We start from the raw sequence: 26,299 nt of genomic DNA on the forward strand, positions 1-26,299 counted from the left end.
GAATCCGATTTTTTGGAGCCGGTTTTCCTTCTCGGAAAAGCCGTGATTTGAGGTGGACTGGACGGAGTCAGCTGATGGAGGCCATCAATATTTACGTCATACTGCGTTGACAGTACTTATTTTTTAAGTCACCGTTCCTTCCTCCTTTATTTACTCAAGAGAAAACTGCGTGGCCGACGGATAGATAGATACGCTGGTCTTTTCTAGCCGCTCACCGACCACCTTCTCACCTAAAACACGCGTGCTCTCCGGTAGTAACGTTGGAGTTTACAAATATTTTGTCCAACATTACGAAGGGGACGAGGTGAGTTGGTCCCTTTTGCTTCGCAAATGTGTAACACGCAAGGGCCGAGTTCACATTGAAGCGAGTTGTAAACGGCACGACCCGGCCAAGGACGCACGCACCGTCTTACCCCCTCTAGCTTGATTGAGGACCCTAATAATCAGTAAAATGTTAGTACGCAACTCGTCGTGTGTTTTAAATTTTCCTCTATCTCTCTCTGTCTCTCTCTTATATTCTCATTCTCTCTGTCCGACCATTTTGGTGTCCCGCCCGAGTGCCTTTCTGCGAATCTCACCTGTCCACTCACTCCTTTCAGGCGCACTGCTGGCTCCCTGGACGATGGGGTGGACACCCTGGGCGGCGGGGGAGGATCGCCCAGAGCCAGGAGGACCTCCCCCGCGACCGCACAGCAAAGGTTGCTCTCCCACCAGGGTGAGTTTGGGTATTTTAAACATCTTCGTCGAGAAGTGGTCCAGCTCGGACAGATTTTATGACGTCTCAATTTCGATCATGATAAAAGTGGGTCAAATAATAATAAAATAATTTTTTAATCATCTCTTTATTCAAAACCAAAACAAACAAAGTGTGTGGTTTGTGTTTTCCTTATTCAACTCTCCAGATTCACGTGAAGGACGTGAAAACAAAACAGAGAGTTGTGACAGTCACTTGTGTTTGTTCTTTGGAAATCAAACAAGGCGTGTTTCACTGGGAAAACATTCTATAAAAGCAAACGAGTCGTCCTCTTTCTTTCTTTTTGCCTCCCTGCGAATCTAACTAACCGGTGCTTGTTCTCGGAAGGAGTGCTAGAAATGGCTGCCAGTGAGAGCGGAGTCGGCTTCAGCGGACACACGCTGGACAAGGCGACCAAGGCCAAAGTCACCCTCGAAAACTACTACAGCAACCTGATTGCTCAACACATCGAACGAAAAAAGAGGTAGGGCCGTCACAAATCGGATTATATATCATTTCGGCACGCGTGATGGGCTAATTAGGGCAGCTAGGGGGTTGAATTCCACTCTGGTTCCAGGGAGCCCTATAAAGATACATGAAATCAGAGGCTACGGAAGTTGGGAACCACTCTCATAAAAAAGTCTCTGCTTGAGGGAAAAAAAGCAATTTACATTAAGTGATTCATTTCATCATTATAGATCGCGACATTTTTTTTCATATTGCAACAGCGAAAAAAGTAAAGCAAGATTACCTTGTTAGAACTGGTCACATGGCATTAAATATGGCGATCAGTAATTAAAGTGTGTTTGTTTTTATTGTGTTTGGCCCGAGCAAGAATAAGCTAGAAAAACAAGAAGTATTTCCTTATTTTAGCTTGAGTGGCTTTTGCCGTTTACCAATTTGATTTGGGTTTTAGTATAGATTTAACTGTTCAATTTTGGAAAATATATCTACACAATTTTTTCTTCTGCACCTTGCCAATTTTTAAATTAAAAAATCCAAAAGTATTGAAATTAAGGCCGGTTCTGGATTAATATTTTTTTCATTTTGTTAGTTACGCTTTTATGATTTGCTTCCAAGAATAAAAAAATCATCTAACTGAACATCATGGATTTGATAACTTCGCAAATCGTTAACTTATGAAGCTGGCATTTAAAGTTTTCCATTCAATTCTACTCGCCTTGAAAGGGTTAAATTTAATATATGCCAAAACCGGAATCAAACCTTGCTAATGTGGTAATGAAATTATTTTTCAGTTGTTTCTGTAGCTTTGTGCCTACCTAGTTTATTGCGAATTTTTCAAACGGAAGCTTTAAAGTAAATATAGATTGGCATCAAAATTTAACCTGAAACTAGAACGGAAGTATGAGGACAATGACACTAGATAAAAATTTTCCCAAATCGAAGGAAGGAACATGATTTTTTTTCTTTTGAGTTGTGAGATAGTTCAAACAAAAAATTATTAATTCATTTGAAATTGAGAAACAACAATTAGAGGGAAACGATAAGTTTTGGTTTGAAAGCTCAATCCGAGGATTAGCCAAACCCTCGAAGAAAAGTCTACAAATATTCCATTTTCATTAATTTGGCCTCCAGTCGACTGTACGTGACTCTTGGATATCGGGAGTCATTTGCGTAATTTCCTAAAATGAAACACAGCTGATTCAACACAAATTAGTCTTTTATTTCCATAGTTTTTCTTCGAATATTAAAAACCAGGGTTTAAAAAAAAGAGTGGGACAGCAGTTTTTGGAATAGAAATCCCACCTCTTCGCTATTTGAAATTTTTCTTTCTGACAAAAAATTTTGATCGCCAATTTAGAGCATGGAGAAAATTCTTTCAAATGTTGCTTCCAACTCTGCATCAGTCTCAAGGAAAAAATGCATTTTCGGATAAGTCAGTGTTGTTTAATTTCATATATATTTAAACTTTAATTTTATTTAAATATTTATCATCTTATTTTTGCAATTTTTCAGTCAGTCAATTATAATTTATATTTAAAGGCTTTAATTTTGACTTTTCACGACTAAATACTTCAATGAAATTAATTTTTTAATATTTAAAAGAAAACTTTTCAGTCTTAATTTTAAATTCACACTTTTTGGTTGATTTTCGGGGAAATTTTCGCCTTAAACTCTTCCTGCTGGTTTTCTCTCGTAAAACTGACCTTAAAATAGACTGCATAGCAAACCCTGTAGAGGAAAATAATTTAAATTCTTGTGAATTGTGCCTTTTTTCACTTTTTTTTTAGATGCTGTGTAACAAACTAATTAATCATAACATTCCCCGCTAATGTCTTTCAGGTTGGCGAAGCTGGAGGAGTCCCTGAAAGACGAGGCGCTGTCCGAGCAGCAGAAGCAGGAAAAGCGGCAGCAGCACGCGCAGAAAGAGACCGAATTCCTGCGTCTGAAGCGCTCGCGGCTGGGCGTGGAGGACTTTGAGCCGCTGAAGGTGATCGGCCGAGGCGCGTTCGGCGAGGTGCGGCTCGTGCAGAAGAAGGACACCGGCCACGTTTACGCCATGAAGATCCTACGCAAGGCCGACATGCTGGAGAAGGAGCAGGTGGCGCACGTGCGCGCCGAGCGCGACGTCCTGGTCGAGGCAGACCACCAGTGGGTTGTGAAAATGTACTACAGCTTTCAGGATCCCATCAATCTGTACCTGATTATGGAATTCTTGCCCGGAGGTAATTATTTAGCCCTTTTGAAATCGTCCCTAGATCTTGATTACCGTATTTGTTTAAAAAAATGCAGTGCAGTGGAAAAAGTGGATTTTTTTTTTCAATTTAACCAGTCTCTTGCAGGCAATGCTTGCACCTCAGTTTTTAATTATTTTCAAATTATCAGCTCATGACCGCGACTTGAGAAATTGTCAGAGATAAATTTTTGGAGAAATTGAGGCAGCAAATGGCAATTTAAAAGAAAGAAACCTGCGCAGTAGAGGAAGTTTTGACCACTCAAACCGCAAATTTTAGTTTTTCAGAGAGGATAAATGGAATAAATTTATTTCTTTGCGCAAGAAATTGAGGTCGTAGACTAAGTGGATAGATTAAATTCAGTACCAACTAAAATGTCCCCTATTTAGATTCTCCCAAGATCTAAAAATCCCTTTTAATGGGGTGTTTATTTTTTAGAAATTTAGATTTGAAAAATGAGACTTATTCTTCATTGGAGGAACTTAAGACTGAATTTCCATATTCCTTTTAAATTTCCAATTTTTTAACATACACAAATAAATTTATTTCTATTGCTTTGTCTGTTTAAATTTATTTTCCTTGTTTGCCTGTTGATAAAAAATAATCAGTAGAATTCAAATGAAAAATGGTCGTGCTATTTGCAGAAGTTTTATTGCTTCAGAACTTACGTGTTAAAGTAAAAATCAGATTGATCTTTTGCGTTTTTAACTAACTGTTATTTCTGCCAAAAAGACAAGCATTTTTATTTTTCCTCCCCAAAGAGAACATGACAACGACAAACTCGCGTAAACAAACACTTGTCCTCTGTTGGCTCTTATCAGCATTATATCAAGGAAGTGTGCCGAAAAGTGGTGTTGATAGCAAATATTTGCTTTGTTTACAGGTGATATGATGACCTTGTTAATGAAAAAGGACACCCTCTCGGAGGAGTGCACCCAGTTTTACATAGCAGAGACTGCGTTAGCGATCGACTCCATCCATAAGTTAGGCTTCATTCACAGGTGAGCTATATTTCCTTACAACGGGATTTTATAAAACAATTTGGCATTTCAGGGACATCAAGCCTGACAACCTGCTACTGGACGCGCGCGGCCACATCAAGCTCTCTGATTTTGGGCTCTGCACCGGCCTCAAGAAGTCACACTGCACCGACTTTTACAGAGATCTGAGCCAAGCGAAACCGTCTGATTTTAGTAAATAATCAAGCATAATTAAATAGGAGCTTTATTTACTAATCATTCCTGTAGATTTCCTTGGGTCGGCAACCTCAAGTCCGATGGACAGCAAGCGGCGGGCGGAGAGCTGGAAGAAAAACAGACGAGCGCTGGCGTACTCGACGGTCGGAACTCCAGATTACATTGCTCCAGAGGTGTTTTTACAAACGGGATATGGACAAGCCTGTGATTGGTGGAGTTTGGGCGTCATCATGTACGAAATGCTGATTGGTAAGTGCTGATAAATCAAAATCTGCGGAATTTTATTTTATTTGACAAAAAATCAAAAATAAATATTTTCAGAGTTTAAAATAGTTTTAATTATTACTGATAAAAGAATTTAATAGATTACAATGTGTTTACTTCTTCATTTTTAGGCTACCCTCCGTTCTGCAGTGAAAACCCGCAGGAGACGTATCGCAAAGTAATGAACTGGAGGGAAACGCTGGTCTTTCCGCCCGAGGTTCCCATCTCCGAAGAGGCCAAGGACACGATACTTCGATTTTGCTGTGAGGCCGACCGGCGGCTGGGCTCGGTCCGCGGCGCCGATGAGCTCAAGTCGGCGCCCTTCTTCCGCGGCGTTGACTGGGAACACATCAGGGAGCGGCCGGCGGCCATCGCGGTCGAGGTCCGCTCCATCGACGACACATCCAACTTTGATGACTTCCCCGACGTCAAACTGGAAATTCGTAAGTGCACAGAATCCACCCACTTGACCATTAGTTCAATAGATTTTCCTTTCATTTTAAAGGCATATTTTTACTGTATATTTTTTAATTTATTCTGGGAGGTAGGTGGGACAAATTTGGACATTCGTAAAATTCCTTTAAATGTTAATTTTCGTCACTAATTCAGATAACTTTTAAACATATAATTATTAATTGCTTAGTTTGTATTTTAAATTAAAGTAAATCATATTTTCTTGTTTATTAATTTTGAGAGCAACCAAATTACCCTCCTCACGTCATCATAGTCCTTTGCAGTGTTTACTAAAAACTGTCAAAATTCATCTCACTGTCAACTTGGTGCAATAATATTTTGGCTGCCAAATTCAAAGAAAATTATGACGTCACTATAAAGTGACGCAGCGCGCCAACTCATGTCTGTGACCTTATTTGAATGCCTGATCTCAATTAATTTATTCCTACATTCCTCTTTGATATTGAAAAAAATTAAACGCACAGGCTATATAAAATTTCCTATTTCCTAAATTTGATTTTGTTTAAAAAAATAAATTTTAGGATTCTGTATTGTAAAAAATCATTAGAATTTTAATTTATTTTGGGCGTACTATTAGGAAATGCTTAGAACGCAATATTTTATCTCCTCTTGGACCAGTTAATAAATTAAGCGAGCTTTGGTATCCTCTCTATCAAATCCGATCGAATGGAAAATTTTGTTTATTTTAGCTTTAAAACTTTTCAAAATAATTCCTAGTGAACTTGTGTGTATATTACAGAGTAGTTTCCGCTTTCGTATTCTAGAATTCTACTTGGAAATTCAAATTTTCCGACATTTTTTTTTCAATAATTGTAACCGTCTATCAAACAGTTTTTTTTTTAATTTTTTGGGGAAACGCTTTGTTGCGAAATAAAATTGGATTCCAAATACGGAGACAGTTCTGGCCATTTGAAACTTTGCAGCCACTTAAAAAAAGTGCTTTTTAGGTAAATTTTTGCTTCAACTGAATCCTAAGGGATGAGTTCATACATTGCCAACAAGGATTTTATTAATCAATTATCAATCCTCTTTAAATTGCAAAGTATTGTTCACTGTTGCTCTGTAAAGATCCACTACTTTAAGTTTGAAATGAACCAGAACTGTCCTACGACCTCGCCTTTTTCGGGTTAATTTATAATTTAAAATTGCGTGAGTGAATTTCCTTCCAGCATGCATATATTAAAAGTATTTAGCTGTCAACTTGTTGCAATCGTGTTGTTTCAGCCGCTGCCCCGCCGACAACGCAGGAGGGTGAGGCCAACTACAAAGACTGGGTCTTCATCAACTACACCTTCAAGCGGTTCGAGGGACTCACGCAGAGAGGCACTCCGACGAAGAAATGACCCGCGGCCAACGCAACTAGCGCTCTCCCTTCCGCTTCTAGTTGCACTCACCCCCTGGCACAGCCGCACGCTCCGATTTAACCGGACAAACGGGCTTGAGACACAAAAAAAAAGAAAGCAAAAGTACTGCTGTTGCCGCCGCCGGTCGAGATTCCGCGGCGCACGCCCGCTTCTTCCACTGCGAAATGTGTTAGTCTCCGTTGTTGCGTTGCGTTGCGTTGCACACACCCACACACACACACACACTTTGGTCGGCCACTTTGAACAAAAAAAAATAGCTTTTAATTCCCAAGCGTGGTGTTGGCGCCAGAAATGTCTACGAGCAGAGATCGCGACGCCTGGCATCTAATCACGGAATCATGGTGTTTCAGTTATTTAATGAGCCAATCAGTGTTTGATATTTATTTTAAAAGGTTAAAATATCGTGAGACTATTTTGAGGTAATTTAAAAGTTTTGTTGGTTTTATTTCTCCCGAAACTTTTTCATCGGCAAATTCTTTGGAGTTTGGACTATTTTTCGCTGCGATTTCAGATCCAATCTTTGCGTAGAAAGGCTTCAATTAGTAAACCAAAATTGGATAATAGCTGGAGAAGATTGAAAATCAATTTTTTAATGGGGGGGAATCTTTGCTGTCGTTTCTATTGTGATTTCCCCAACCGATTTTGGTTTCCAACTCCTCTAAGCTGAATTTGGAAATAAATCTTAAACTGTAATTGATCAGTGGCGTCATCTGTTAACCTCTCCAAACCTTTTCCTAATTGGTGAATCGTTCTATTCCAGAAAACTAAAAACATTTAAACCGCTATAACGCTGAAAAATTAAATATCTCGCATAAATCATGTTTTAATATTCAAATTATCCCGCTAGACCCCTATGGTGGCCATACTTGCGCGGGTGATAGCTGCTCGGAGGCGAACAGCGTCTCAGCCACGGTTTCTCGCTTCCAGATTTCGGGCACAAGGCGTGTATATTTTGCGACTTAGGAAACAAAAATCTCTTGATCCTGCCCATTTTATTTTCTTATTATTCGCCTTGCGTTAACAAGCCCACCATTTGCCATCATTAGTCGTAGGAGTTGAATCCCACTTCTTAGCAAACAAAAGTAAAATACAGAAAAATCTTCTATATCACATAATGCAATTGGTATATATATTTAATAAAGTGTCTCGGCGTGGAATGCAACTGTGTGGGATTCGAGGAAAACGTAGTACAATGTATTAGACACGCTTGATCTGCAGTCTCCTAAATAGTTTCGTGTTGTTTCTGACTTTTGTGTATTTATTTGACTAATTTTAGTTTCAGTGTCTTGTCGTGCGTAGGGAACCTCAAGCAAAGTGCAATTATCGAACTTCGTGCGGTTAATTATTTTGTATGAGCGCGCGGTGAAAGTAAAAAGAGGTAATTTTTGGTTTACTTATTTATTGTGAAGTGACATACTTAGAAAGTATAAAATAAAATGTATGCGCGATCGATCAAGAGAGACGTTAAGGAGCAATTTTGTTCGTTAATTTCCTGAGCAAGCATATCTCGATTAGTTAGAGCGAGTTCTCTTTCTTGTGTAAATATCGTGTTACCAAGTTATTATTTTTGAGCTTTTTTAGTGAGCGAAAGAGAGAAATGAATGATCACTAACGCAACACACATGCCTCTGTTATTTTATTGCTTCTCCGGCTGAGACGGTTTTAATGAAAGTAAATAGAAGTGTAATTGCCTCTGTGTAAGCTTTTGAAAAGAGTAGGTTGGCAATTTCAAATAAGAAGGTGTTCTTTTTCGCGATGGTGCGTAATTTTCAAACAAGGGCTGGCTTTGGCATTGGCACACGTGTATTTTCAAGTTTTCCACGCTTACAAATATTTTGTATTGTACACAGTCAGCAAACTAACTGCATTCGTTGTTGATATAACAGTAATTGCGATAGGAAGGCAGCTATGCTATGAAATATTGTGTTAATAGTTACTTAATTAACTCGAGAGAGAGCGAGGAAGAGAAAGTAACCCTTCTTGTTATATAATTGTAATTAAAATCGACTATTATTATAAAAACTATATCAGCCACTAAATAATGGTATCACACTATGTATTAATTTTACTTGTTCTGTTTTTTCGAAGAAAGTGGGGCAATAATACACTGTATTGAATAAAAAATCCTTTAATGTGATTTCAAAAACAACATGCTGGCATTTCTTTCTCTCTATATGACCCGAATTAATTAGTGTTTTATTTTTCTTTCAATTCTGAGCAATTTCAGCCAGGTGAATATTGACGCTAATTTAAAATAAAAATTGAATGATGAATTATTTTTCTAAAAAGGCGGGGAAATTCCAAAAAATAAAAAAATGGTCGTAGAATGTTCCTGAGGGTTGTGCTAATTATTAATAGAAACAAATTGTGTGTTTATTGCAGGATTTCCTGCTGGTATTTGACTGCAAATTTCATCTCCAAAAAGGGTTAAAATCTTATGACATGAATCTTTGTTTGTGGATCAATCAACAATTCAGCTCGACAACGTGAAATATTTAAAACAAAGGAAAGATTATAATTTAAATATCAAATTTTCCCTATTTTCGAAGAAATCAGACAGCTTATATGCTCATGATATTTCAATTCTTTCTTGACGCGATCCATCGTTGATTTTCTCAGAAATTTATATAGTAGCTTGTGGATATTTTGTGTGCCACGATTTTTTAGAGATAAAATATCAAATAAAGGCAGAAAATACATTTTTTTTAAAAATGATTCACTTTTAAATAATTAATTGAAATTTTAACATTTTTGCTGTCCTGAAACTTTTAGCGTGTAAAACCAACTTTGTCAGCATACAAAGTAAATAAACCACAGCTCTTCCCGCGCTCAATTAACGTAAAACGCGACTGGTTCACGTGCCAGATATTAGATTTGAATTTTTGATAGCACCGCGCTCGTGTCTATATTTATGTACAGAGCGCAGCGTACACGTATTGTGTGCAGCCTTGCTTTTTCCAACTACTATTTTTACACACTCATCCGCGTTGCCATTGCCACCGGTGCTTCATCCCCCGACGGGGTGGCTTTTCCAACTTTTTCAACCCTCTCGGTGCACTACGTCAAATATTATTTTTTTCTAAAAAAAGTAAAAGCTTAACGTTGGAATTTTTTCCTCCACGGAGCAAAAAAAATCCGGTTTGAAGTGAAAGCAAAATGAAATTATATATTGGGGTGATTCATCATCGTCAGAATAAGGTGCGACTACGTCACGCAGGCTGAATACAAAAGGCACGCGGTGCTTCGTAATGTTTGTAATCTCCGCTTTGACAGATTTTCCGTGCGTTCGAATCGGAAATTCGCTGCGAATAGGAGATATTGATTTTTTTTACATTATAACTATGTAAGATCTAGAGCAATTAATTTACAAGGAGGGGAAATTATGGTTAGATGGAAAGCTTTGAATCATATTTAAAAATATGCAGTGAGAAAACTTGAGTTTTTATAAAATATTTTATCCACAGGGCAAAAAAGATCGTAAATTTGGTTCAAATTTAAATTTTTGAGGGAAAACAGGAGAAAATCCTGTAAGCCCTGCGAAAAATAGAGCATGTTAAATTACTTTACAAAAAATATTAATAAAGACCTCATAGTGTCTTGCCGCAAACGAGGCAATTTTTCATCTTCTTTTTAACTAAGTGAAGAATCTCATCTTGCGGACAGTTCGGCAATTCATCAGCCGCCTCGATGAGCAATCATAATAATAAGAGAACAGCGTGCACCAACTGGCGAGGAGGAAAACTGCCCTTGAAGCGGCGGCGGAGGCGGCGGCGGAGGCGGCGGCAGTATAGCAGCCCGGAAAGGGGTGTTTTGGAGCGCTCGGGGGGCGCATGAGCAGCTCGGACGCACATTTCATTGATTGCTGGTATCGACCGCGGGGCAAACGGCACCCTCCTCCTCCGACCGACGGAGTGAATCAAAGTCGGCGACTGCACCCTCGCTCTCGCTCCTCGAGATGATCTGATTTCGGGCCGCGCCGAGCCGACTTTCGCCCGCCGACTGCCGACACAGCCCCCGAGATGCAGCCGCCGCCGCGCAAGGTGAGTGTCCGCGCCGGCCGACCGCGCCACACGCCACCCCCTCGGCCCGCCGCCGACCCGACGAAACTGTGTCATTCCCTCTCGGGCCCTCCACGCCCCCGCACGGCCCCGCCTCGGTCCCGAATGGGCCCAGGAGAAATCCCTCTTCCATCCAGGATTGGTTCTCGGGATTTTTGGCCGTTTTCCGGGACGGGGCGGAGAAGATTTCGATGATTAACTGATTTGGAATAATCGGAAAATCGAATCAGATGACACCTTTATAAGATTAGGGTGAAAATGATAATAATCTAAACTTTTACTAATTTAATTTTTCCGCTCAAATTTAAAAAACGCTAAAAATTAATTTTTAAATTCTTGCAAACCGCATTCTTCAAGTATAGAACAGGTGCAACAAATAATCAGGCAATTTCAAAGTACGTGCCGCCGACATATGAATTCTATCACCACCCCGTTGGTAAATTATTCACACGCAGCCACCCTTACGGCTTGAGAGAGAGATATGCAAAACACGTTTCGCGCAAACAAACGGATTCCACCGCCTTTGGACTAATCCGACAACATTGCAAGATTAATTCAAAATTCTCGCCACGAAATTCAGCTCGAATTTTTTTATGTTGCGAAAGGTCAAATGATTTCAGAAGTAAAACGGAAATATTAATTTCTAGGAAAATTGTTCCCTTTCGTGCTCTGATCTAGATGTTAACTGAAAATGGATAAACTTATAAAAATTATTTAAAGATAAAAGAAGAAATATACACACAGCAGGTTTTAATCTTTAAATAGAAAAAAACGAGCTGGTTAACTTATGTGGGGGTAGGTTGAATCACAGGGAGGGCTAATTTATTTCGTTTCCCATAAATGAGACAGGAAAACAAACACCGTTGGTATATTTCAACAATCAACTCCAACCAACAATTCATTCTGGTCCCGGTAAAATTGCGCAACTTTCAACAACCAAACGCAAATTTCCTTGTTGCAAGAAAAGGTCAACAATCAATTCGACAATGAAAATGTGGGTATTTGTTGAACGTTGCGCAATTTTACCGTGACCAGGACGGATTGTTTGTGTAATAATTATATCGGAGCAGCCAGAGCTATTTTTCTAAAATTTTGAGCTGACTAGAAATCGTGAGAATTTCTTCGGATTTATTTCATGATCTTGATATCATTAATAGCTTTAATAGCAAACATTTTTTTAAATCTTTGAATTGAAACCAGATCATGCTTCAAAAAACATCTAAATTGCTCAATTTTTCTAAAATTTAACAACTACATATTCACAAAACCTCGGGTGAAAATTTACTCTCCTGTAAAACTCACATAATTTCCTTCTAAAACAAAAAACTGAATTCAAGACATTTGTTTTAACCGTGCCAATCATTTTGCCAATTACAGCAGGGCTATGCCAAATTCCTGAAGAGTCTGCACACGGAGCAGCTGAATAAGCTGCAGGTGAAGAATCAGTACGAATGCGAGCTGCTGGACGACATACGGTAAGCAAACTAACATTATTCTACTACGCTCGCATTCGTACAGCGAGCGCAAACTCGAATTAATGAGCTAATTAACACGAGCCTCTCCGCATCTGCACGCAGGAACTTCACAAAGCAGCGATCCGCAATAGAGAAATCCTATTCGGAGGTGAGTGCGAGTGTTTGTCACAACACAACCCCCATTATGCCTTGCCACCTACGCGGATTTGTTTCTATTAGCACGATATATATGTGTGTTTGTGTTTGTGTTTGCACAGGCGCTCCTCAAACTGGCCACTGTGTACTTGAACAAGAAAATTCCAGACATCCCGGACATCAAGTTGGAGGGCGGCGAGGAAAGATGGTGAGTAAATAAACTATTTTTTCATACTTATTAACGTCTACTTAATATCTTTTTTAGTTTTCCTAGATGTTGAGATTAAATTTTATAGTGTTCCAAAAACAATTCATTTTGCTTTTTTAAATGATTTTTAAAGATTTTGACCTTTTCAATAAAATAGGATTTATTCGAGCCGTTCAGGAGAGAAGAAAATCCTCATTTTTGTTTAAATAAGACCTATTATTTAATGAATTTTTGCTTGATCAACACAAAAGTAATATAATGCATAAGTAACGGTTAAATGTAACTAACCCTGGAATTTATAAATGAAGAAAATTCACCAAAGTCCAGTTTTTTTTTAAAATATACGCATCCTATCAACCTTTCAGTTTATTATGGAAGGTCAAGACGGGTCTAATAATGTACAGGTTTTGCAATTCTTACATTTAGAACGCTAGATTTAGCGGTGTAAATATTTGCAAAAATCGTAAAATTCGTGTTGTTTCAAGCGTCGATTTTTTTCGAAAACTGAAGCGATCACCACTCTGAAAATTTTGCAAAAGTTAACACATGCCTTTTTGGCCTAATTATGAAGGGATTAATTTTTTAAATTTTCATTTAACAAAATATGAAGAACACCCTGGATTTTCAGAAACCGACCTTTTACCCTAAAGGCCCTTGACCTTTATTTTTGGGTCCATTCGAGCAAGCTAAATGAAAGAAATCCGGCACAAACAATGCAAACCCTGATTTTAAAATTAGATCGCGAGATGAGATATTTTATTTTTGAATTTTTAAAAAATGTCTAAATAAAACCAGAAAATATTGACCAAGAAACATTCAATAAGTTCTCTTAATATTTGGACAGGATGCGAATTTAATTTATTGCTTTTGGATTGTGCAAAATATGTCTACCTATAACATGCCTTTTGTAAATAACAGATTCATTTAACTATAGTAATTATAAAATGTGTGCTTTTTTAGTGTCAATGACTGCTTTTGTTAAAAATTTAATAATCCTGCTGGCTAAGAATCGTCTACATTTAGCTTCACAGAATGTTTAAAATGTGCTAAATATTATAATTATATTTGTTCAGAATTATTTTCATGAACCTTTTAAAAATAAAATTAGGATGAATTCCAATTTTAACACCAAGCGGATCGCATCAAATTCCAATAATTCAAATTTTGTTTTACCAGACTTCCCCACGTAATTATGGAGACTGAGTAGATTTTTTTAATTGAGCAATAATTCATCACCGTAGACTATTTCATTCCTTGGGTTTTTAATAGTTCATCCAAAAAGTTTTATCGCGTTAAGCAAACAACAACAACAGGCTTGCCCTAGTTGTCAAATTTATCCTTGAGTTTAATCTCTACGGTAAAAAGCCAACCCGTCTCTCAAATCTACCGAGAACATATTCTCTCACGTCCAATTTTCCAACTCATAACATAAATCTGATATTCTTTTCCAACAAATTCCCATTACATTTTTAATTGGTAATAACTCATGTGCAATTCAGGAACATGTGGAACGTGTGGCGCACGGTGCTGGAAGAGAACGAGAAGCTGGCGAAGGCGCGCCTGGCGGCCGTGGAGGTTTTCCAGCAGGTGATTTCGGACGACGCCAAGGTTCTGCGCGCCCACAAAGTCGGCAACGCCAAAAAGGTAGGGTTATACATACATAGATATATAAAAATGTCTCGAGGAGACACACTGCTGCGCTTGTTTATTTTGGCGCCGGCCGGATGAATAATTGAGGGGCCGCGTGTGTGTGTGTTTGTGCTTACAGTGCATGGAGCAACTCGGGACGATCCAGAAAGAGGTGCAGACCACGGTGCAGGACGTCGACCGACACAAAAAGCTCTACTTTGACGAGGAGTACTCGGCCCACGACGTAAGAGACAAGGCAAAGGACATTGAGGAGAAGTACGGGACTTTTATGACTGATTATTTGACTCTGAAAATTTGATATTATAAAAAATGAGAAACAAGGTTTTTTAATTTAAATTTTCTGGTTTTGATTTATTTTTAAACTATTTAATTTTAAGCAATGCCGGTCTGAAAAAATAAATGACGTGTTTAGAAGACTTCAAGATATCGTGGAATTAAAAATTAAAAATTTAGTGGCATAAAATGTATTCAAAGGTAAAGAAAATAATGAACGTACTTCATTGTTTTGCCATTTCAGACTGAAAAAGAAGAAGGGCTCGTTTTTCACTTCGATCACTTCCCTTCAGAAGAACAGTGCTAAGGTATGTTGAATTCCACGCGTTCCGAGCGGATTAATTAATTTTTTGTGCGCAGCTGACCTCCAAGCGGGAAATAATGGACTCAAGATCGACCGGCGCCAGAAACGACTATCTGCTCAGCTTGGCCGCGGCCAACGCACACCAGACGCGATATTTTGTGGTCGACCTGCAAAACACTATGCTGGTGAGAAGACAATTACTAAAAAAAATTATAATTGAATTATTTAATTTCAATAAATTGAGGAGTTTTTGTAATTTGGTTTGTTTTCTTTACGGTTTTTAGATGGGAAATTTTAATGTAATAACTCTCAAAATATTCTATTATGCAAATTAACGTTTTTGAGGAAAATTCATTAAAAAATACTTATTTTTTCAATAATATATCCTGGTTAAAAATTTATTTATTTTTAAACTTGATATAAAGCGCAGAAAGTTTTACTGGTTTGAGTCGTAGAATAATATTATTTGCTCGTAGAGAAATTAAACCAAATTTCTGTTGTAAAAACTAGACCTTAAAATTCAATAATTCTTAATAATTTAGTTTTGTATTTAATTTCAGACGATGGAGAGTGGTGTTTTTGAAAGGGTGCAAGAGTACTTAACTTTGATCGGTCGAATGGAGCTGCTGACGTGCTCGGCCACACAAACGTCTTTCACTCGCATCAGGGACCAGGCCAACAAAGTGAGACACGTTTTGAATAACATAAAAAAAATCGAGACGCCGAAAACCTCAATTTTTATTCATGCGCTTGGCTTTTTGGCAACTACTCAACTATTTATCCCTGCTAGCAAAATTTTAAATTCAAATATCTGAGAACCATAAATTCTGCCAAAATCTATTCCTGCGACCTCATCTCACAGAGAGCCAATTATTTAATTTAAAATAGTTAAAAAAATAACCTTAGAACAGCGGGAGCCAGATGTGCGATAAAATTGGTTCCCGCTGCGCAGATCCAAGATGGCGTCTGAATGTGGGAAGCAAAAAGGTCTCTTTGGATTGCCGTACGAGTGACAAGAGTTTGTTTTTACGATCCAAAAGACACAATTAGTGCAAGTAACGCTAGTTATGTCACAATATTGACCAAAACTTGCTTCTTTTCGGGCATTTTCACGCGACAGTTTTTTCGCGCCATACTCCACCGGACGCCATATCTGCGCGTCACACGAATCTGGATCCCACTGTTTTAGAAATTCAAATTTTCTTCCTATAAATAATAAGTATTACCTTTCTATGTTTGAGAATGAACAATTTAACCAGAGCAAATCGGCCAAAAAATAACCAAAAAACTTCCAGGACTAACAATTTCTATTTAATTTTTTAGCTGACGAGAGACTACAACATGCAGTGCTGCTACCTTTTCTTCCCGGTGTTGAAGCAACACATCCAGTACGAGTACGAGAAGTGCTGCAACGACCCGATCGAGAAGATCACAGTGCCTGACCCGAGCAGCGTCACTGCCGCGGCCGTCACCAAGGAGGCGAAGCGGCTGGCCAACAAGATCGGCCGCGAGTCCATCAACATCCGCGAGAACACGAAGAAGCTCAGCCAGCTGCAAGCACTCAGGGAGTCGGGCCAAAAGACTGACCCTAACGACCCCAACGGGCCCGACCTCGAAACCAAAATCGAAGAACTCAAGCAGAGCATCCGCCGGTCAGAGACTTCCAAGATTAAGGCTGAAGCGCGGATCACGTGTCTCAAGGATGGAGGAGGTGAGCAACACAATTTTAATTAATTTGTTTTTGTTAATTTAAAATTTATCAGATATAAGTTTTGGACAATTCAGTTCAAATCACATATTCAATGTCACGTAGGTCAGGTTTCTTGAAGAAATATTAGTTTTAAAAACAGTATTTATCAATTTTTTAAAATAAAAAGTTATTCACGTGATAAATAGTTCGAAGAATTTACAAGTTTTAAAACAATTAAAACAAATAATTTAAAAAAATGATCATTATTCCATTTAAAAAAAATTATTCAATTAATTAAATAATATTTGATTTTAGTTAACGTTGATGAGTTCTTGCAAGACGTGGAGAGCCTCAGCACTCTGGAGCTGCCGAGGTCTGCTTCCGCCCTCTCCGTACACACCGACGCTTCAGGGGTGAGAGTTAAACTAACTCCCGGAAGGGTTAATATCAAAAGGCTAAATTTTGCGTGAATACAGGAGGCCCAGGGAGCCAGTTCTGACTCTTTCTACGACGATTCCGACTACGGCGAGGCGGACACGGCGCCCATTGCTGAGAGGCCTTCCACGGCAGACATTGACGAGAAGGAGGCGCAGGAGGCAGCTGAGGTCGAAGGTAAAAAATTCATAATGCAATCTTCTTTATTTGACAAGGAGGTTTATTAAATAAGGGTTTCTGTAAAAAATACAAATTTTAAAAATATTTTGCCGTCACTGTAGCAGAGGTAAATTAATTTTAATTTTTATGGTTTTTGAAAAATGCTTTAGATTATATTTTTTCTCTGTTTAATTTAGGTACAGCTAAAACGTATAATTTATAAGACCTCCAGCAATATTTCGGAATTTTATTCGTAAAATTCGTTTGTATTTAAAATTTAGAAGTTAATTTTCACCGTGGCAAATTCTTAAATAGGAAACAATAAAAAATATTCAATTAAAATGGCGAGATCATGTATAAGCTATCATTATATAGTCTTGATATTAAAATCTATATTTATATTTTTAAATTAACTAACAAAAATGAAAGCAAAAATTCTCCCAATTTCAAACATTTAAAATTAAAAAATTTACAGTCCTCTTGAAACATGTTCTTCAGCGATATTAATCTATTAATTCAGCAATGATGGAGGCGGAGCGGGCCAAAATCGAGCAGATGACCGCCGCCTGGGACGACCCAACCGCCATCGACTGGGGACACGAAGACCTGCAAGCGTCGCAGCCGCCGCCAGCAGACGCCGAAGAAGTGGCCTACAGGTGCCTCGCGCTCTACAACTACACTGTAATGACAGAAACAGCCTCACTTGCGATTTATGTCTATCAAAAATTTATCCACCAAGGCACAAAATCCGGACGAGCTGAGCATCGTGGAGAATGAAACGCTGGAGGTTTTGGCCGGCGCTGACTACGACGCCGGCGAGGGATGGTTGCGAGCTAGGAACTCGAGGGGTGAGCAGGGCTTCGTGCCGCAGAACTACCTAGACTACCCGCAAGACCAACAGGTAGGAAATTTTTTTAAAAAAATAACAAATATAATTTTTATTTAATATTTTAACTAAAAATAATTACAACATATTATTATTTCATTATTTTATATTTAAATCAATATGTTGCCTAAAAAAATATAATTTTATATAAGTAAAGTTGACCAATATCGTTACATTATTATTTTGGATTAAAAATACATACGTCCCTAAATGGCTCTTGCTAGCCCAAGCAGTCGATATTTTGAAAATTAAATTATTTCTAACTATATTTCATTTACACTGAGAAGAAAATTTGAAAATAAATTAAATTAGAACCTTGTCAATTTAAACTGACGACTATTAAATAATTTTTGTACTGATTTGTGTGATTTATCTGCAGCAGAGTGATCCAATGGTGGAGCAGTCGCCACAGGAAGCGCCAGGTATTTCCTTCTCTTCGGTCGACTACACGGTCGAGTCGGAAGAGTTGGAGATCCAGCAGCACGCGCAGTACCAAGAGCCGCCGCAGATGGAGGCTCCGCCGGCCCCTCCGCCACAGCAGCAGCCGCCGCAGACGCAGTCCAGGGCGGACATCCCGGCGCCGCTCAACCTGCAGAACGGTACGCAGCGAGGAAAATAGAGAAAGGGCTTAAGCATTTTTTTTTAGCAAAAAGAGAAAGTTTTATTGCAGATTTAAATTAATTTTTCCCTTTTAAATCAGATTCTTGGCTAAAAGCTGGAACTAAATCCGTTTTTAGGGGATCAGTACGAGTACTGTGTGGCCATGTACGACTACGAGGCGACCGCAGAGGAGGAGCTGACCTTCGAGGAGGGCACCGTGCTGCGCGTCCTGCGCAAGAACGTGCACTCGATCGACGACGGCTGGTGGGAGGGTGAAATGCTGACTGAGGAGGGCAACTCGGTCATCGGCCTCTTCCCCTCGCTCGTCGTGCAGGAGTGCGGACCTGACGGAGAGCCACTCTCAACTGAGGTATAAAAAAAACTATACAAAGTTTTTTGTCTATTTCTTACATTTTAATTCGCCTGTTTGTCGAAGCCGCATACAGATGGCGCCACCGTATATTTCCGTAAAAAATTTAATTTAAGGCACTTCCGCTGCGATTTCAGACTCAATCTTGCTACTGTGCGTTCTTCACTTAATAATGCTTTCTTTTGACGAGCTGGAAACTAAAATTGGTTAAGCAAATCGCCGTAGAATCGAGAAAAATTATTTTTTGAAATATAAAATCTTTTCCAACGTTTCTACGGCGAATAGCTGGACTGATTCTGGTTTTCAGCACGTCAAAAGAAAACATATTTAATGAAGAATTGACAGTAGTAGGATTAAGTCTAAAATCGCAGTGGAAAGTGCCTTGAAATTAAATTTATTACGAAAGTATACAGTGGCGCCGTCTGTTGGCGGCTTTAATTTTTCTACTTTAGGTTTTAACAAAGCATTTTGTTTTGTGTTTGATTCTCTCGATTTTTAATAAATTATTTTAAACCAAAAACTATGAAGAATTTGGCTTTTCATTTTTTTTTAATTGATGTTTTTTTAAATTAAAAATTGGTGCATTCACGAAAAAAGAATTTTATGAATTTTTAGGAGGGTGACAGTCCGCCAATGTCGGCCCCACCGGTTTTTACGCCCCCGGACGTGCCTCCGTTCCTGCTGCCGCCGGAGGACGTCATCGTGACGCAGCCGACGCCAGAAATTGAGCATCACAAAGGTTAGTTAGCCGCAAGCGGGTCGATGTTCACGGATGCAATAATGAGACGCGCTTTGTTTGCATCAGTGGTGCCAGAACTGTGCAACGAGACAATAGAGGAGGAGCAGGAGGAAGAGGAGTTTTCCATGAAGATGAGCAAGGGCCAAAAGATACACTACAAAACCCAGTTCTCCGAGGACTCTACCGTGACTGGTTCGTTGAAATTAATTTTTCAATGCTTTTCCGCACCGATGTGATTCTCTCCTGAGTACTGCAGATTGAATTTTTCAAAGCGCCTGCTAAAAAGGAGAGTATGTTGTCCGCGCATCACGGATGACACGCCGGTTGCCTAACTCTACTGTAGTTTGCATTTTTTAAATGTCGTTAAAAGGAGAATGCTTAATCTACAATGAGACAATTTTTCCAAGGCTTGTTAAAATATTTAAAAAATTAATTGAGAGAAAAGTTGCCCATTCCTTCTTAAGGTTTTAATTTTTCTCATTAGCAACTTTAAAACTTTGCTTAAATGCTAGTCTTTTTCCACAAATTCTCTTGGAGTTATTTTGCATTTTTATCTATTTTAAAATTGTAATATTTACCATTTTTTTTAAATTTATTACATAAATTTAAAACCATATAACGGCAGAAGAAAGCTTTGAAAAAAATTGATACAATATTTTTAAACTGATACTTATATCGAAACGCATCAGGTCAATATTTTTGCAAATCATATATGGCTCTTTAAAACATTTTAGATCTTCTAAAAGCAAATATCAAACCTCTAAAAAGCACTCCCGACTTGCAGAAAAAGCTGCGGACCACTTGTACGTAATGAATGAAACTCTTTTGTTACAGAAGTGGAGAATAAAGTGGGCATTCCAGACATTTGTATCGAGCTGCACGGAGAAGTGAGAGAAAACCACCACGAAATGAAAGAGAAAAAGTACTAAATTCTGTTTCAAAGGACGAAGTGATGGAAGACGAGGACGAGGCGGAGAAGGAAAATGCCGCGCTCTCTGCTCAAATTGTCATCACGGCCGCCACCCCGATGACCGAAGAACCAGAACAGCCCTTCCCGCCACCCCCTGTTAGTGTAAATCAATTTTTTTCTGCTAAATATTTTGTTGATAATTAAATTTTAATACGTGTGACAATCTCCAGCTAGCAATAGCCTTGTTAAAGGTTAAATCATTCAGTCTTGACCGGCAATTTTTAAAGTTAAATTCAAAATTTATTCCTTAGAAAAAAAACAAGAACTCTCGCCTTATTGAATTTTACTAGAAAAATTATTAAAAAATATTATTTGGAATAAAAAAATTAATAAGTTTATAAAGGAGTAAGACGATGGTCTAAATTTTTTTAATAAATTCCAGGATGAGGACGACACTCCCGCCGAGGAGGTGAGCACGTCCGAGCCCGTGACGACCGAAATCGAGGTGACCCTGAAGGAAACGGAGGACGAGGAGGCCTCGTCGTCAGCCACCAACACGCCGCCCCAGCAACACGTGATTCCAGACGAGCTGGAACTCCAGCAGCTAGCCAAGCTGAGCAGTTTAAAAGAGTCGGACGCGTAAGACAGAAAGAAAGAGTAAACTCAAACAAGCGATATTAAAGGAACACACACACACACACACACACACAACACTCACATTCACTCACACCTTATATAGAGGAGATCAAGAGCACTTTAAGTTGTAATCAATGTTAGAGCAGCAATAAGAACAGAGATCGACGATGTACATAAGAAAGATTATATTCAACGTTATAAACGCGCCATTTAGCAAACCGCCAATAAGCCAAACCCTTTTCATCTCCACATTTACTCGGTTTAAGAACCTACTATACAAAAGCGAGCAGTGTTTTTTACTCTGTCACTCGAAAGCCTCACTCTCTCTCTCTTCCGAAAAGTAGGAAAATCCTCCTTAAGTGACGTGTAAAACTCTATTAACTTTAAGTCGAATACGTTGGTCGTTTGATTGAAGGGTCGCTCAGCCGACAGGGAATGAACCTAACTTCCTTTTTATGCATTTCGGCTTGAAAATTAAAAGAGACTGTTTCTTCTAGTTAAAAAAATAAAAAAATGCAATATCAGAAAACACTCCCTGGACGTTGTTTCGCCCTGTAAAAAAATTGCTGGAAGAATGGGAAACATAGCGGAATGCTGCCACAGCTCATCATGGACTAAATATATAAATAAAAACCGACGGGATATGCAACCAAGTGCTGGGAGTTGACGAAACGCTGCTATAATCGTGTGTTATAAAACTGTAACTCTGCTCACAGGAAAGATTAAAAAAAAGCAAATTTTGTTCGCAAGCAGCGGCCTATGAAGCAATGAATCCGCGAGCATTTTTCGATTATTAGTTTTCAAGGACCATCGCGGAAGCGATTATAATTTTTTAGGATGCTAACTGAAGCATATTGGGACCGCGACGAGCAAGCCTCCCAAAGCTTTAACTGTACACGGTCAGGGTTCCGAAAAGGGAAATTTTTTTCTTGATGACAGACTCTATTAGACGCCATTTTGGACATCTTCTGCGCAGTGGCAAGGAAAATAAAACCAAACTACACGCCTCTTGAAATTAAATTATAAAATGGGATTTTTTAAATGGCAAGTTGGTTGGTTTCAGTAATTATATTTTTTTCATGGAAATAACATAAACAACATTTTTTTCCGGGATATTTGGAATATTATTATTTAAATCTGTCTAAAGAAAATTTGGAGCCCTGACTGCAACTGTCCAAAGTGCTTTGGACGCCTTTTCTTTTCGGGGTCGCCCCCGACTACAAGTGTGCTACAAATGGCTAAAATAATAACACTTAAAAGAGAGAAAAACACAGAGTTGACTTTAGGCGGAGAGTTGCAAAATGTAGGACTTAAAAAAGAATAATAATTGCGGAGCCATATCCAAAAAAATCCCTTGTTATAAAATAGCAGAATGCAGGGAGTCAAAAGAGAGACGCGTCGACTCTCTATACTTAGGGAATTAATACCACAAATATTGCGCTTTTGCGTTTTGTCAAAAGAAGAAGAAGAAGAACAGTGTTCCTTTACGAATTTTCCTGAATATGTCATTAATCGAGTGAACGACTGCTTTTTGTGGTAGGTTGAACGTTTGGTTTACACACGAGACGGAAATGGTGACAACCGTGCAAAATGCTTCACTAAAACCTTAATCTCTATGCCTTGTAGGTGTACTATGTATTGAAGTGTTACTGTACTTCACTTTCATACATGCGTTTGTTGGATTGCACTGCGTTTCCGTTGGCAAGAATGGGACACTACCTATACGCAAATTAATATCATACAATTGAATTTGACGATTCGAAAAGTATATATATTATACATACGAGAAAATATGTAACTGTATATTTCACGAAGAAGCGCGGAAAATGTATAGAGAAAATTGCGACATTAAATAATAATTGTTGAGAGCCATCAAATGTGAAATATATATATCGTTTGTTGTAAATACTCCCGCCCGCCACGTGGTGTAACATTGTGCTAGGTATGTGTGTGTCTAACTCAATCATAACGCTCTTTGTAGCCGAAAACCCACCTGTTACTGCACAATTTCCAGCATATACTCGACACAGATATCGAATATTTATAATTATACCCGGAATATTATCAGTCTTCGAATGAAATATGGTTTTTCTGAGGGCATGACCGGTTAATTTTTTTCTCAAAACTGAATTTAAATCAGAATCAGAGATAGATTTTTGTTGTTTAGCCTCTCATGCCCTTTCAAAAGGTTACTTTTTACTCAGGAAAAGACTTATTTACTTATGATAATTATTGTATTATCTTCATTTTGGACCAATAGTGAATAAATGGTTACGGAAACTCTACTGACACCATTAATTGTGCGAATTCGCTCTTATGGAAAGTCACCAACAGATGGCGACAGCGTTCAATAACAATTTTCGGGTATTTGCATTGCGAAAAAAGTTAATTTTTAAGAGCTGAAAACTTAAAATCGGTTCAGCCAATCGTGGCAGAATCATTTTAAGAAAAATATTCACGGATAAAAACAAACAGGATTGAATATGAAATCATAGCGCAATAAAATTGTAAATGAACGGTGGCGCCTTCTGTTGGAAAACTAAACACTTAAGACTTCCCGATTAGCGAATTAAAAAATCCAAAAAGTTAGAATTTCAACCCTTTGAAACCCTGAAAGTTTAAAGAATAGGTTGATCCTACAGTTGAAGTTATTGTCGTTCGTTAGGACGCCCTGAAATTGGGCCTGTTGGTTTGTTTCAACTCGAAGCAATGTATTAAGAGTGAAAAAACCGTGCTTGAAAGCGCTGTATAACAAGGAAACCTGTAAACTCATAATTAGTTCGCGAACAAACGGAAAATAGCTAACATTCAACATGCATAATTGTGAGAGAATCAATGGCAGATCTTTTGGCAATAAAATTTACATTAACTCTCAATGCGACTGCGTCGGTTTTATTTTCAACGGTGTAAATCTATATATTTGTGATATTTGTGTAGCTTTAAAGCATGGCAACTATAATTTGAATCACTGTATAAAATATCTTAAGCATTTTTCACGCCAGTCTTCTACAATTTCGTGTGCTGAACGATGTAATTCTCCTTGCCCGTCTTCCGCAAGTACTTCATGGTGAACTTCCTGATCGCCAGTTTCTCGGCCACCGCCTTTTCCAGGTCTTCTTTCGTGTAACTTCCCCTCTCGGAGTTTTCACTGAACTCCTTACTGGACCCTGCTTTGAGGCAGCTCCTGCCGGCCGCCACATTCTGCTTCGGCTCGATTTCGTACCACTTAAATTCGTCGGCCGATTTCTCTTTCACGAAGCGAACTTTTCTCGGAGGCGCGGGAAAATTTGACGGCCGACGCACTGTATTTGGATCCAGCTTGACGGTGGTCCGCAAGCCTTCGCTCGAGTCGGTTCCGCTCGAACCAACCCGAACAGGCCCTTTGGCCAATTCCTCAACCGGTTTGAACGGACGGACGTGGTTGCTGACCTGTTGCATGAGCGGGTGCTGCAGGATTTCCTTGAAGGTCGGCCGGAAAAAGCAGTTGGTCGCCATCATCGGGCCAATGAAGTCGAAGAGCGGCTGGCAGTTGTCCCGAGTCGTTGCAATTTGAATGCTGTACAGGACAAAATATTGATTAAAATTTAGAAATAGTGCGGTTTTCTGTACACTTCAGATTTTTTCCATTAGAATAAGATCAATTTTAGAGGTCAGATGAGTTTTTTTTTCTAAAACAGTTTTCGCAATTTTAAATTCTAATGAAAGAAAATTGAATTAAAGCAAAATGTCTTTTCAGCAATTTTTTCTTAATTGAATTCAATGGGTTTCAAGGCCAAAATTTAAATGGATGAGGAAATAAAATTAATTTTTAAGAGAATAATATTGTCATGGTTAAAATATCAAGTGTCCTTCTGTCCGCAGTGTTTGATATATATTACTAAAAATAAATCAACAAACCTTCGCCCGCAAATATTCTTCCTCAGCTCCTCTCCAAGGCCGCAGAATGGAGGACGCAGTTGGTGCAGCGCGTAGGCGACGCATCCGACAGACCAAACGTCCCCTTTGAACGTAACAGGTTGGCACAAAACAACTTCCTGCAATTTATATAACATGATATGAGAATTAATAACAAATGCAATGACGTTTGCTGCCTACCGGTGGAGAGTAAGCTGAAACATCGGCAGGTACAAGGGCAGGTGTGAGGAAATAATGAGCGTGACGAAAGTCGCCTAGTTTAACGGTGAATTCTGAGGTAAGGTACACGCTGGACGGCTTCACGTTGTGGTGCAGAATCTCTCTCTCCTCCAGGTACAGTAGCGCCAAACACAATTCTTTTATAGCTTTACAGATAAATTCGTCTTCAATGTTAGTCTTTCTCCTGAAATGTAATGAAAAATATCATAAATATTTTTCTTAAACAAAAACTGGATTAGTCAAGCATACATTCCAGCTCTCTTAATAAGCAGTTCCAAATCTCTTTCTTTGCAGTACTCCATCAGGAGACAAACGATGCCTGATTTGTCGACAAAATGTCCCAAGAGCTTCACAAGGTGGCTATTATCTTCAATTAAGCCTTGAATAGCGATTTCTTGGCTGACAGCCTGTTAAATTACAGTAATTAAACTCTTGACTAACTTTTAAATTGTAATCACACGCACCTTTTTGTTGATTTGACAGGTGGTTTCGATACGTTTCAAAACAATCTTCTTTTTTTCATTTTTCCTGCGAGCCTTGTATGTTCTCCCGAACTTACCCTCTCCCAGAAGGGATCCAATGACAAATTCGGAAATGTCCATGGTGTTGTCATGGCATTTTCCACCGAAATTAGGAAAATCCCAAAATCACAACAACAACAAAGCCTAACAGCCAACAGAAGTAGAGATTTGCGGTTTTTTCTTTTAAAAGGAATAAAAAACAATGTTGCCAACATAGTACGAGAAAAATAAGCAATGAAAAAATATGGTTTTTCCTGGCCTTATAAAAATAAATACTTAATTTCAAGTAGATTTATCATTAGGCTTTTTAATTCTTGGACAGAAATTGGATTTAAATAAAAAATGTCAACTTAATCGAACTTCACCATAATTATTTTTATCATGTTGGT

The 26,299-nt window shown here is 38.7% G+C and overlaps 3 protein-coding genes across 4 annotated transcripts; 2 read left to right on the top strand and 1 right to left on the bottom strand.

Moving 5' to 3' along the window:
- Nucleotides 1-62: 62 nt before the first annotated feature.
- Nucleotides 63-8,876, top strand: trc (Serine/threonine-protein kinase tricornered). The gene is made up of 9 exons (XM_065477134.1): nt 63-453; nt 600-715; nt 1,082-1,217; nt 3,038-3,420; nt 4,313-4,430; nt 4,483-4,622; nt 4,677-4,874; nt 5,021-5,332; nt 6,588-8,876. Coding segments are annotated over exons 1-9 (1,524 nt in total). The 5' UTR covers nt 63-451; the 3' UTR covers nt 6,707-8,876.
- Nucleotides 8,877-10,584: 1,708 nt separating this feature from the next.
- nwk (nervous wreck) lies at nt 10,585-24,136 on the top strand. 2 transcript variants are annotated; one of them, XM_065478011.1, is made up of 21 exons: nt 10,585-10,767; nt 12,163-12,260; nt 12,363-12,408; nt 12,518-12,603; nt 14,103-14,247; nt 14,372-14,508; nt 14,771-14,834; nt 14,887-15,015; nt 15,391-15,513; nt 16,154-16,541; nt 16,836-16,933; nt 16,997-17,132; nt 17,635-17,795; nt 17,854-18,015; nt 18,380-18,599; nt 18,738-18,970; nt 19,586-19,709; nt 19,776-19,901; nt 20,544-20,596; nt 20,653-20,775; nt 21,062-24,136. In XM_065478011.1, the coding sequence occupies exons 1-21, from the start codon at nt 10,747-10,749 to the stop codon at nt 21,260-21,262; spliced, it is 2,874 nt and encodes a 957-aa protein (XP_065334083.1). In that variant the 5' UTR covers nt 10,585-10,746; the 3' UTR covers nt 21,263-24,136. The 2 variants fall into 2 exon arrangements, with proteins under 2 accessions (XP_065334083.1, XP_065334084.1); XM_065478012.1 differs by having other exon boundaries at nt 18,383-18,599.
- On the bottom strand, nt 24,121-26,105 carry LOC135935574 (serine/threonine-protein kinase Nek6-like). The gene is made up of 5 exons (XM_065478014.1): nt 25,854-26,105; nt 25,639-25,796; nt 25,351-25,573; nt 25,153-25,289; nt 24,121-24,811 (listed from the first exon to the last, which is right to left on the bottom strand). Exons 1-5 carry the CDS (start codon nt 25,989-25,991, stop codon nt 24,262-24,264), a joined length of 1,206 nt encoding a protein of 401 aa, XP_065334086.1. The 5' UTR covers nt 25,992-26,105; the 3' UTR covers nt 24,121-24,261.
- Between the last annotated feature and the right edge of the window lie 194 nt (nt 26,106-26,299).

The sequence above is a fragment of the Cloeon dipterum genome, chromosome 2, assembly GCF_949628265.1.
Source record: "Cloeon dipterum chromosome 2, ieCloDipt1.1, whole genome shotgun sequence".
NCBI lineage: Eukaryota > Metazoa > Arthropoda > Insecta > Ephemeroptera > Baetidae > Cloeon > Cloeon dipterum.